The 12,262-nt window shown below is 43.6% G+C and overlaps 1 protein-coding gene across 2 annotated transcripts in view; it reads left to right on the top strand.

Annotated features, from left to right (window-relative positions):
- The window catches only part of Slco3a1 (solute carrier organic anion transporter family member 3A1), a 279,766-nt gene extending 267,878 nt beyond the window's left edge, over positions 1 to 11,888 (top strand). The window contains exons 10-11 of one of the 2 annotated variants that reach the window (XM_031386999.1): positions 2,631 to 2,873; positions 11,235 to 11,888. In XM_031386999.1, the coding sequence (XP_031242859.1) occupies positions 2,631 to 2,873; positions 11,235 to 11,317 (326 nt within the window). In that variant the 3' untranslated portion in view covers positions 11,318 to 11,888. Of the gene's footprint in view, positions 1 to 2,630; positions 5,396 to 11,234 lie in introns of those variants that run through there. The other variant, XM_031386998.1, reaches the window with a different exon arrangement.
- Positions 11,889 to 12,262: the final 374 nt, after the last annotated feature.

Below are 12,262 nucleotides of genomic sequence, written 5' to 3'. Positions count from 1 at the left end.
AACAGAGCACACATGCCTTACTTAAAGACAACTGAATATTAATATATAATACATAAATAAAAGTTCTCATTCAGATGATCATGAAGGAGTTAGTTACATCATGAGTTTGAGCTTCAACAAATACAGTGGTTCATTTATACTCTAGATGTCCTGTGATGTGCTAAAATTATATTTCGATTTGCCAAACTTGCCATTGTATCCAGGAATCCATGTGTCATGGAGCAAGGAACACCTAACTCTTTGTTCCTCCCCATGGAAGAATTTTTCAACAGGATGTCCTTTTTGCAGGGTGCCCATCCGTACTGGTACTTCACTGCTGTGTGAATAGTAGCTAGGGCAGAGGCTAATGACCTCAAAATTGGTCACAATAGGTAGAAAGTGCATTTGGCATCTAATCACAAAATAAAACCACAAGAAACAGAAAAGGTGAGTGGATTTACGCTGCCCCACTGTGCCTGAGAATAGGTCAAATCAGTTAGCCACAGATCCATCCATATGTGCATCCGTTGCGATGGAAATGCCTCCATATTGGAGTGGGGAGAGCAGCCTCCGTGCCACTGGGAGCAAGGCAGGCATTTTTCCACTTTGCAAGAGCAAAGTCTGCACCAGGAGCAGAGAACAGCTTGTAGGGGATTCTGGGCTTACAATATTTATTAAATCTAGCTGCTTGAGGAGTTTAATGAGGATTCCAATAGAATCTATCTTGCGGGGTTTCTCTCTGGGGCAACAAGCAGCAGACTTAGGAGAAGAACCAAGACACCAAGACCTAGGAGACAGCGCTCAAACAGCTGCCTGGTACCAAGACCCAGTAACAGGACCCAGCAAGCTATTCAGGCCTTTGCTAAAATAGGGAAGTGCTGAAGCCTCCATCCAGTTTTCCTGTCCCCAGCTTTTCACCCCTCCTCAGCATGGTGCTGTGGTATTAGCTAAATATCTGAAAGACTTGTGCCTCTGGCCCCTGTGGATGGAGTTTGCGGATCTCTGAACTCCTAAAATGTGTGCTTGGCATGGAGAATCCATCTGGTTTTCTGGACAAAAGATCTATGTCCAATCACATTCTCAGAAAGGCTTTCAGTGAAAGGCGAAGTTTGATCCAGGATGGAGCCTAGAAGGAGCACTCCAGGGAGCTGGGAGATCCAGTCCTACAGTCTCAGGATTGTCCCCTCTAATTGCCACCATCATGTCTCACAATTGAGGTCTGTCACTGAAGGTCTCGGTACCAAATTCTAGCCTCTGGGAATGCTAGAATTCCTGAACAATGAATTTTTATTAGTAACTTATTCATTTTCCCCCATCCTACAAATAAAGCTCCTCAAAACAGATAAGAACCACCTGGGAAATTTTTTTTTCAGTGCTGAGGATCAAACCTAAGGCTTATAGTTCATTTACAAAATTCTAATGGCCGGGGCTGGGATACTAGCTCAGTTGGTAAGGTGCTAGCTATGTAAGCAGGACATGATTCTGACAGCAAAACCAATAAGCAAACAAGAACAGTGTTGCAATCTCAGTGCTGGAGAAGCAGCAGGAACAGGCAAGTCTCTGGAGATCCCTAGGCAGCCAACACAACTAAATTGGCAAGTTCCAAGACAGTCAGAAACTATGTCTCATTTAAAAAACAAAAAAAGTGGATAGTTCCTGTCATACAACACTGATGACTAACCTCTGGCTTCCACATGCACACATAAACATGCACATAAAATGCTGATGACTGAGGCCAGGATCGTGGCAAGCACCAAAGTTCCTATAATCCACCTACACTAGATGTTGAAGGGAGACTCACATGAGCCCATGAATTTAAGACCAGCCTACACAACATAACAATACCCCCCACTTTTTTTTTAAACAGAGAAAAACATAATGGCTGAGCTGTATCTCAAACACTGGGATTTTTTTGGCCCTCGGTTGTTAGTCTAAGGAGGGTCAAATAGCCCTTGAGCGAAGGGATGAGAGCAGGCAAATAAACGGGCAGACTGCGGTGGACTTAAGAGTGGGCACCGTTTTCATCTCGCCTCATGTTTCCAGTGATGGCTGAGGGTATCTGGTGCCAGCCCCGCATGAAAAGAATGCACATCAATTTAAGAGCTGGACAAATAGTAACCACGAATATGTTTGCCACATTTCTCATTTCAAACTATAAATGTCCATTGATGCGCTCACACAGGATAACCAATTCACATACTACTTCTGGTTCCCAGTCCCTCCAGTTGGCAGCTCACACAGCCCCTGCAAAACCCATGCAAAAGGGCAATGAACAGAGCCACATGCCTCTTTGACATTCCCTCTAGGAGGCTGACTAATACTAACATGCCTTCAGGAACAACTTTATCCCATCCCAACTGTCAATTACCTTGTGCTTTCAGTTATCAAGTAAATAATATCATCCTAAATACTTTTCACATATTAACTTAGGCAGCATCAGGCAGAGAGGGCTCAATGATTTTGTCTGGATAATGAAAGCAGAGCTAGGATTTGCGTCCCCGTGGTTTGAACCACTGCACTACAGAGCCACGTGATCCAGCATAGTCTCCCAGCAGACCATAAACAGATGCACAGCCGGGGATAGAAAAACCTTCTCTGCAGTGGACTCTCTCCCAGAGCCAGAGTTTGAAATGTTCTCTTCCCTCTGACAGGTTTCATCCCCCCACCTCTCATCTTCGGGGCCGGCATTGACTCCACCTGTTTGTTCTGGAGCACCTTCTGCGGGGAACAAGGCGCCTGTGTCCTCTATGACAACGTGGTCTACAGATATCTGTACGTCAGCATCGCCATTGCGCTCAAGTCCTTCGCCTTCATCCTCTACACCACCACGTGGCAGTGCCTGCGGAAAAACTATAAACGATACATCAAAAACCACGAGGGCGGGCTGAGCACCAGTGAGTTCTTTGCCTCTACTCTGACCCTAGACAATCTGGGGAGGGACCCTGTGCCCGCACACCAGACACATAGGACAAAATTTATCTATAACCTGGAAGACCATGAGTGGTGTGAAAACATGGAATCCGTTTTATAGTGACTACAGGAGGGCTGAACTCTGTATTTGTGAACCAAGTGTCATTTTTATTAAGAAAAAAAAAAGAAAGAAAAGAAAAGAAAAAAAAAGGTTTTGAATACAGACGTGCACACTCACACACACACACACATACATGCACACATGCATACACATAAGACCTTTGTCCTTTTTCTAAAACTCAGAGCGAGTCAGGATTCAGAATAAAGAGAGAATGGGATGGCCCTGGAGGACATGCACACTGCTGGGCTCAGAATCTGCTTGGAAGGCACCTCATGGTTTTCACGATGCCAACAGCTACAAGCAAGAGGCACTGCCAAATTCAGGGAACACTTGTGGCCAGCTTGGAGGATGGACATTTCTGGATATGCATACACATACAAAACTTAAAAAGGCATTAAAAATGAGTCTACTAAAATCACAAGTTCAAGTTGAAAACATTGCCAGATTAAGCACTAGAGACACCCTCTCCCTTCGGTGGGATGTGGGGGGGTACAGGTTGGAGGCATGGGAACCCCATTCCTCTTTCCAACGCTTGCAATATGGGTCATTGTGTAGACCACTCACCCAGTCTATGTGTGGTTCAAGACCCTAGAGTTCTCTAAGAGATGCTGATGGGTGATCCAGACTGGAGTCTGTGGTTGGCACCTCTCACCAGCTCCATTTCCATGTTCAAGACTGAGGGCCCTAGGGGGAGCTGGGTGGGGAACATGTACCTCCCCACCTCCTGACACCTCTTCCCTACCAGCCCCACAGTGTGACCTCAGGAAGCTGTGGGCCTCACCTGGCTATGACTGACCCGCTCAGAGCTGGTGAGCGCCAATATAGCCCATGTCATTTGCTTACATTTGCCAAACTTTTTGCCATTTTTTTTCAAAAATAACAACAAAAATATAAAGCGTACGAATTTCCAACTGTTGTATGTATAATCCTCTAATACTATTTTTAACTGCTTCTAGAATCTGTGTTAACTCTTCAGTCACTAACAAAGCTTTTACTTCTCTCCTTTTCTAAAGCACCAAAAATATAAAGTGATTCAAGGGATGCAATTAATCTATTGTAATTTTTATCCTCATTCTGATACCGTGAAAACAAAACAAAACAAAAAACAAAAACATAATGTGGTATAAGAAAAAGATACTCTGGAAAGAGTGTAAATGAATCTTTAAAATAATCACATTTGAGATAGCAGGATAATGTGACAAGTTGCAAATCTGCCTTCTGGCTTTATTCCCCGTGATGATGTTACTGTCACAAGAAGCCCTTTTATAGTCATGCTTCAGGTCCAATGGGCATTCCTTTTAGCTTGTGAAAGGAGACTCACTCAAATGTGGGTTTATGTGGATGGGAGCCGTGCTCCTGGGGAGAGGAGAGAGAGGGTATGTGGTTCCTGCCTATGGCTGTTAAGTGAGCTGGGTAACCTATGATCATAAACCCACAAGCTCCTAAGTGATCACATGTCCAGTCCATGAAAATGTTAGTGACAGGTCCCAGGTGGATCCTGAAATCTGTGCATTGAAAGTGGCTGAACCTCAGAGTATTGCCTTGTCATTTGGGATAAGAGTCATATAGGGGGTGGCTGGGAGGGAAACTCTTGCACCAGCACACTTAAGACATTATGGCCACTCTCATCAGGGGCTGGGTCTGATGGAGCATATACATGCATAGCAAAGGGCCCATCATGCCTCTTTATTGACCTTTTTTATAGACATACATAGGGTACCAAAGTAGACCACAAAGGATGCTTGGTTTCATTTTCCACTTACAGTACACCTGAAGCAATGAAAGAATAAGGCCAGAAGAGTAAAGCTGGGGATGTTGTGCCATATTTTTTTAACAGATAGTGTAAGTGGGGAGGTCTAGGTAATAGCCCCAAAGCAGAGAAGACATCAGGCAAAGACAACCAAGAAAATGGCTGTGTGGTACTGTGGCTGTAGTTGGCCCTCCTCATTCAGGGTGCTTCTAAAACAGACCTTCCATCTGTCTACCTAGAGTTAGCCTATCCTTGTTCATGAACACAGGGTGCTCATCCATACCATAACTAGGAAGGGGGACCAGTTCTCCAAACAGTTTGTACGGTGACGTTTTGTTGCTCTGAAGGCTTTGGTCACACTCTGAACAGGTTTTGGTTCAGTCTTGTTTTGAAAATGAATGGCTAATGGGTTACTGCCCTCTCTGTTGTGTGTCTTTCCAAACTGAGGCCCTGGATGTACACTATGTTTCATGAAATGATTTGCTTTTTGGAGAAAAAAAATAATGATTTTTAAGCTCTTTGTATCTTGGATTTTTTTCCCCTTAAAATGTTCTTAAAGATAACAATGGAACCCAATTCCAGGGCTCACTTTTATCAACAGTTATTTATAAATTTAAAATCCCCCTGTGGCAAAATGATTTCAATGAAGGTTGTGCTCTCTTTCAATTTTTCAATTTTTCTCGTGTATGACAAAAAAGAAAATCCAATATATATATATACATATATATATGTATATATATTTATGTCCCACTGTGCATCCAAGGCTAGATCTAGTCCCTTGGTTGTCTGCTTGGTTTTGAGTGGTATTCTAGATAAAAACTGTCCTGGTAAGATCTCCCTTGAACATACAGAAAGCAAACCTGGGATGGATGGAGAAGACGTATGAAATGAATGCTGGAGTGCTCTCTTCTGCAGTCACCCCCTCCACCACCTTAGTTGAATGCACCCAAGGATGGATGTAAAGGTCTCTGCTGCAACCTTTGACAGATCTTTGTAACTTCTACATGCAGGCCAAGCAGGTTTTGTGCTTTGTACCTGTGTTGCTCCCCACATGTGAGAAATGGGCTTTTCTTCCTTCTGCTGATGTTCTGTACTATCAAGGAACACTTGTGCCTCTGTTACTCACTTCCCACCTCCACAAAGGAGGCCACAAAGCTCTGATACCCCGGGGAGTAATAACAAAGCCATGGGATGCCCAGACTTTCCTCACAGCTAGTAAAGAGCAAAAGAATCCATCTTTTTCTGTTCCCCTAAGGAGCCTGCTGCTGATGCTTAACAGCAAAATAATAAAGACAGCCAAGAGCTCCTGAGGAGCCATTTGAGAGTTAGCATCTTCCAAGCAGAAGGGAGGGTGTGCTCCTTGCTAATAATCCTTTCTTTTTCTCTACCTCACAGTGGGTTAGCTGCTCTGGGGATGACCTTTCAAGGATGGGTATTGTGATATCTGTCCATTTGCATCCCCAAGTCCATAAATGCCCTGGGGTTTCTCCTCACACTATAGAAAGGCTTGGCACACATACCCCCAGCCTGTCATTAGAAGGTAGTCATGCTGCCCCTGGGGAAGTTTTCCTAAGATTCTGATGTGATTACTAGTTGATCCTCTCCAGTAGCTTCCAGTGGTGTCATTATAAAGGAACCCGGAAAGTATAAGTATGTATTTGGGCTCACAGACAAATGCTCTGAGGAGAAACAGTAGTTGGCCAGCCATCAGTCTGCCCATCTGGCTTTCTTGCAATGTGCTGTTTCTGGTCCTGGGGAAGAGTGGTTTTCTCATCAACTAGGGCTTGCCAACCACGGGGATGTGTCATAAGATCTTCATGAGAGTCTTGAAAACAGTCTTCAGTATTACAAAATAATAAATATCAGTATGTAGAAATCAACTGACTGATCTCACAGTCTAAGAAGAAGGACATGAGTAGAACAAACTGCCCTTGCTGTTTATTGGAACCCTGCTGTCTTTTTGCTGTGTATTTGGTTTTGTTATGGTGAGCAAGGAGACCCAAATGTGCAGCTTCTCACTCTAACAGATGGAAAGTATTTATTTCCTGGCTTTTGCTGTTCTTACCTGATTGTTTTGATGCATGAGACAGCCAGATATCTGGCCAGAAATCAGGAACAGCACCAAACAGTAGGGTTTTCATTGATCCTCTGGGTTTCCTTCAATACAGTTAACCTTAATCTTTAAGTTAAGAATCCAGGTCGCATACCTAAGAGGCACCAAGCTTTCCAAGAAAGGGTAATAATGAAATAAAATCTGGTTTGGGAAGTTCCTTTGAGATCCAAACCCAGCCCTTTTCCACCTGCCCTTTTCTCCTTCTAATTCACTGCATTCACCCAATTCACACCCAATTCTATCCTTTTGAACAAAAACCTAATTTCATAGACAACTGACCCCAAATGACAGGCTGTGGATCCCCACTCCTCTAGAGTATTATTGCCACTCTAGAGCCAGTTAGAAGACATTCTGTCTAGCAAGACAAACAAGGAAGAATGTTGCTGTTATTCACAAGCCTTTGCTATGGATCACTTCATTGTGTTACACCTGGATCCCATCTCCCCACACTGCCTCCTTTGCTCTTCACTCATGTAGAGAACCTCAGCTACTGCCAAGTCATGGTGGGACCAACATGGCTTAGCATACCTACACTGGGAAATTCAGACAGACAAAGATGGCACTGTAAGTCAGAGGTGTGTGCCAGCCTCAAAAATGAAAACAAAGGTTCCTACTTCGCAGAGGCCATCTCTAATAGCATATTTTTTCATTGTAGTGTTTCTTTTCCTCAAGGATATGGTGTTCGAACATGACCCAGTCATCCTTATATCTAAAATGTTGGGCTGGGTGTCATCTAGACTAGGTACATGGCCCCTCTCCTCCAAGAGCTCACAGATCAGTGAACTGGACAGACTGGAATACAAAACAAATCATCGAAAGAGCATTCCCAGCCAGATTCTGCCTGGATGTGAGAGATGACTTGGTGCTAACTCACAGTGGTAGCAAGCTTTGATCAATAGCAGGAATGATCAAAGAGAGAGAAAAAGAAGGTGGGGTTCTCATTACCAAATAACAGTGAGTGTCGGCCAAGTTTGTAGGAAGAAGACAAAGGAGAAAGTCACCCCTACCACTCCAAGATAGGACCATCGAATAAGGGCAACACAATACTCTTGTTTTGGATTATCTAATAAAATACTTGAAGCCTTGTAGGCCATCAGACTATCAAAACTACTTACCCAGATGATGTTACCCAAGATCAGCTCAAAGCAGTAAATGAGCAAATGTCTGGGCTGGGTACCAACAAAGCTTTATTTACAAAGACAGTCAGTAGCTGAGGGGCCAGCCAGGGTGTGCTGAGGCAAACTGTCTTAGAGATACCAACAGTTCAGCATAGGTAGGGCAGATCTGGCACCTAAATCTTGACCATAGCATTGGCTGAGTCATTTCTCCAAAGAGTCCTGGAGTAGGTGTCTATCAACCCTAACGTCCCTAAACAAAGAAGTCTAATTAAAATATATCACTTGTTTCCAAGAAGGGGAAAGTGCCTTTTTGATGTCAGACAACCTTACTTTCCCCTTGGGTGCAATAGAAATTTAGAACTACAGAACCTGTCCTCCTTCCCAGTCTGACACTCAGCATTTCAACTAGACTAATAAAATCTCGCCCACTTAAAGATGAATACAGAACCATGAAGGAGCAATATAGGAAACAGGAAGAGAGGAGTGAATCCAGATACTGACTAGAGCTTCAAACCCTTTCCCTCTTCAGCACCAACATAAAACATTGGCACTCTAGAGTAAATCAATCTGTCAGGTAGAATCATTGGTAAGCACTAGTATAGTAATAGCCAATACTAATGGTCACTAACATTTATCAGGTACTTACTTTGAACTAGCTGCTGGGCTGAGCTGATTACATGCGTTAACACAGTGAATCTTAACACTAACCCTGTGAGGCAGGAACTATTGCTAGTTGTATTTTACAGGGGAGGAAAATGAAACTTGGAAGCATTCAGAATTGGCTCAGGGTCATGAGAAGAGATGAGATTCAAACCCAAGCCTGAATCCAAAGTGCCTGTTGGCAACCATAATTAGATGCTCCCTCCCTACCAAGCAAAATAGGAGGGAGCCTTCGCTGCCTCCAGGGAATGCCTAACTTCAAAGCCTCTAGCACAAATGAACTAGAGGCCACCCATTCTTCATGTCTCCCCTGGGATAGTAAGCAGGACGCAATGGCAACTGTAATCTGGCGAGAGTGTTGGCTCTCCCTCCTTTAGCCATGTACTTTATCCCTGATCTCAGTAGTCCATTTATATAAAGTGTCCCACCAAATATGGGCAGGAAAAAGGAAACAGAATGAAATGGATCGAGAGTCCTAGAGATGTTCTCAGTACCAGATGTTCTCAGTACCAGATGTTCTCAGTACCAGATGTTCTCAGTACCAGATGTTCTCAGTACCAGATGTTCTCAGTACCAGATAGGAGCTCACATCCCCATCTCCTGTGAGGTATCATAACACCCATCCCACATATCCCTGACCCAGGGCCTTCAAACTTGCTAAATATTGATTATGTCTTTCTTTCCAGATTGCAGGCTTTGAGAAGCTGAGTATCTAGACATTTCCATTTTTATAATAACAACTCACGTCGACAATCAGGGGTTGATAATAATCATACATTTTGAATATTTTTCCATAAGGTAGAAGTGATTATTATTTTTGCTATGAGCAAATGGAATAATGTAGCCAATTTTCTGGAGAAGTGACATTCTGTAGGTTGAAATTTTTGCCGTTTCCTTATTGTTTTTCTTAAGATCATGCTAATCAAATGGAAGGTGGCTCTTGTGGAGATAAATTTGGCAAGAAAGTTTGATTTATAATCTGAGGTCATAAAATAAAGCAGAACTGTGCAAAGCAGGGAGCCCATTGTAGGAATAATACAACTAAAACAGCTTGAGCTTAATCCAGCAGCTCAAAGGGAAAAGGGGTTGGGAGTTCTTGTTTATTAAGCCTGTAAGCTTCATGCAGGGTTTGAGAATGCAGAATCCCAGTTGACCCCAGTAATTCTCTTATTCATTCCCTGACAGGTAAGTCATTCCCTCCCTTCTCTTTATAAATCAGACAAGAAAAGCCCAGAAAGTTCATTTCCCAAGGTCACTAGCTAGTTAGGTCATCAAAAGTCATTACCAGGTCTCCATAATTCTGAACTGGAGCTCTTTCCAGCCCAGCACACAACCTCCAAAGTGGGAACGTGAAAGCCAATAGAACTTCCATCTATGGTAGGTAGGGAAGAGATGGGGCTTTCCCACTCCTACTGAGAGTCAGTAGTTTCTCAGAGAAATGAGCCAAAGCTACACAAGACCTCTGCAAAATGTTGCCTGCAAACACAGGACCATAAATGCAAAAAGCTGTTCCTCTCTAACAATTACCAGTAGAGACTCTTCAGAGCCCTCCTCTTCCCATCTTAGCTATATCAAACCCTCCCCCAGGCAGTTGGGCTGAGTGAGAAGCAACTTTAGCTCTCATTTCTACCCTGCCCCCAAAGAGCAGTGCTAACCCATATGCAATTTCCCTTCATCCCATCCCACTTCTGGCATCTCTGTGGAGAGATGGCATTCTGACATGCTTTTTTTTTTTTTTTAAGTCACCTGGGGGAATTCTTCTCTGATGAGTTCTCCCAAGACTCTAAGAACTTGAGCCTTCCAAAAAGTCAAACACAGAACATGGGCTTCTTTCTCTCCAGCTTCTAAATGCCAAGGAAAGTCTCTTGCCTTTTAAACTGCCAGGTCAAAGTCAAAGAGGACAGATCAATAACCAGGGATTATTGTGGTCTCCCCAAACCTGTCACTGAACAAGAGACCCATATGTGACCATGAATTAGCTTTGCATGACATACAGATTATCATGGGGATGAGTTAAAATGTTAATGCTTTTTACATAAAACCAGAGCATCATTTATAGAGGTGTGACCTGGGCTCAGACCTGGTTCCAGCCAAGAGATTGTTTGGCTTGCCATGCAGTGACTGTCCCTGGGTGAATGGAGAATAAACTGGTCCCAGATGCTAGAGGAGAAAGCATGGCTGTGATTCAAGTGGATTTTCCTGGCACACAGTCTCCTCTTTAATAAAGACAGAAAAAGCGACACTCAGACTCCAAGTAACACTTGGACGCAGTGACTTGTGTAAAAGATAGATAAAGGGTTGGGGTACAACCTTTGGAGTATAACTCATCCTCAAAATGAGTATTGATATGATACAGATAAATATGCTTTGAAAGATCCAGCCTTCATAGAGGTCCTTGGGCTTAGAATCTGTTCTTTCGAGGGTGAAATGGAGCAAAAGCTAATGCTTTACTGCTGTGACTTCTGTTCATCCCTTTGGCTGGAAAGCCATGTCGATGTGATGTAAGACTAATAGAGAGTAGGAAATGCAGAAAAGACCCATTTCTTTTTTCCTTTTGGCTCTTCTTCCCTCCTTCCCCTCTAGGCACAGAATATCAAGACATTGAGACAGAGAAAACCTGCCCAGAGTCACAGTCACCTTCAGAAGACTCCTTTGTGCGAAGCTGAGGGCTGGCCTCTTACAGCAGAGCCCACCACCATCACCACCACCACCACCACCCACAGACCTCAAGGCCTGACAGCCCTGTGCTGCCTGGGAGCTTAAGGGTTCCTATGTGGATTAGCCTATCAATATGTGGTCCTTTGAGGCTTCTAGCACAGGCCTGTGACAAGGACTAAGGAGGTGACATGTGGTCAGCTGCCCTCCAAAGTGGGCATGGGTCTTAAAATGCAAGGTTGAAACTGATGTGCAATTTTCCTTCAGCCTATCCCTCTTCTCGCTTCTGTGGGGACGGCTTTCTGACATGCTTTAGAAAACTCCCTCTGGGGATGCTTCTCTGACCAAACACTCTTAACCGTTCCAAAGAAATCAGCAGAGGCTGAGCTTTAACAGAAGGGTGTAAAAATCCGGATTCCCAGAAGAGAAGAGGAAGAAAAGCACATACTTAATAGATTCTGAGCGTGGTAGTCTGTATTTTTGCAGCTTCTATTTTCCAGATGAGCAGTTTAGAGATACATGATATAAAGTATATACTGTACATTTGCTGAAATTATATTAAAAGCACTATTTTAATTCTTCCTCTGTCTCACGCTGTCATCTCTGTTATGCCTCCTGTGTCTCTGAGTGGAACGAGCCAAACCGGAGTGTGCTTCTAGCTGTGTGTATTCTATATTTATGGGCTTTGACATGATAAAATAGAGCACAGGCTCTGGAGTCAAAACAGATGCAAATCCAACCCTCCTTGCAGTACTGGCTACTGATATGATGTTGGTCCAGTGATCTGACATGACAGAGCCTTGGTGTCATCTGCAAAGCGGGAACATTAATGGCTGCGTTAAAACAACTGCGTTGAGACTTCACTGGAAGTGCACATGAAGGTGCCAAATTCAGTGTTCTGCATAAAAACTGTCATTGTTGCGTCTACAACCTGAAGCTGCTCCTGATACAACTGC

Source organism: Mastomys coucha, unplaced genomic scaffold (genome assembly GCF_008632895.1).
Source record: "Mastomys coucha isolate ucsf_1 unplaced genomic scaffold, UCSF_Mcou_1 pScaffold21, whole genome shotgun sequence".
Lineage (NCBI taxonomy): Eukaryota > Metazoa > Chordata > Mammalia > Rodentia > Muridae > Mastomys > Mastomys coucha.
This window is presented reverse-complemented; position numbering and strand designations above follow the sequence as displayed.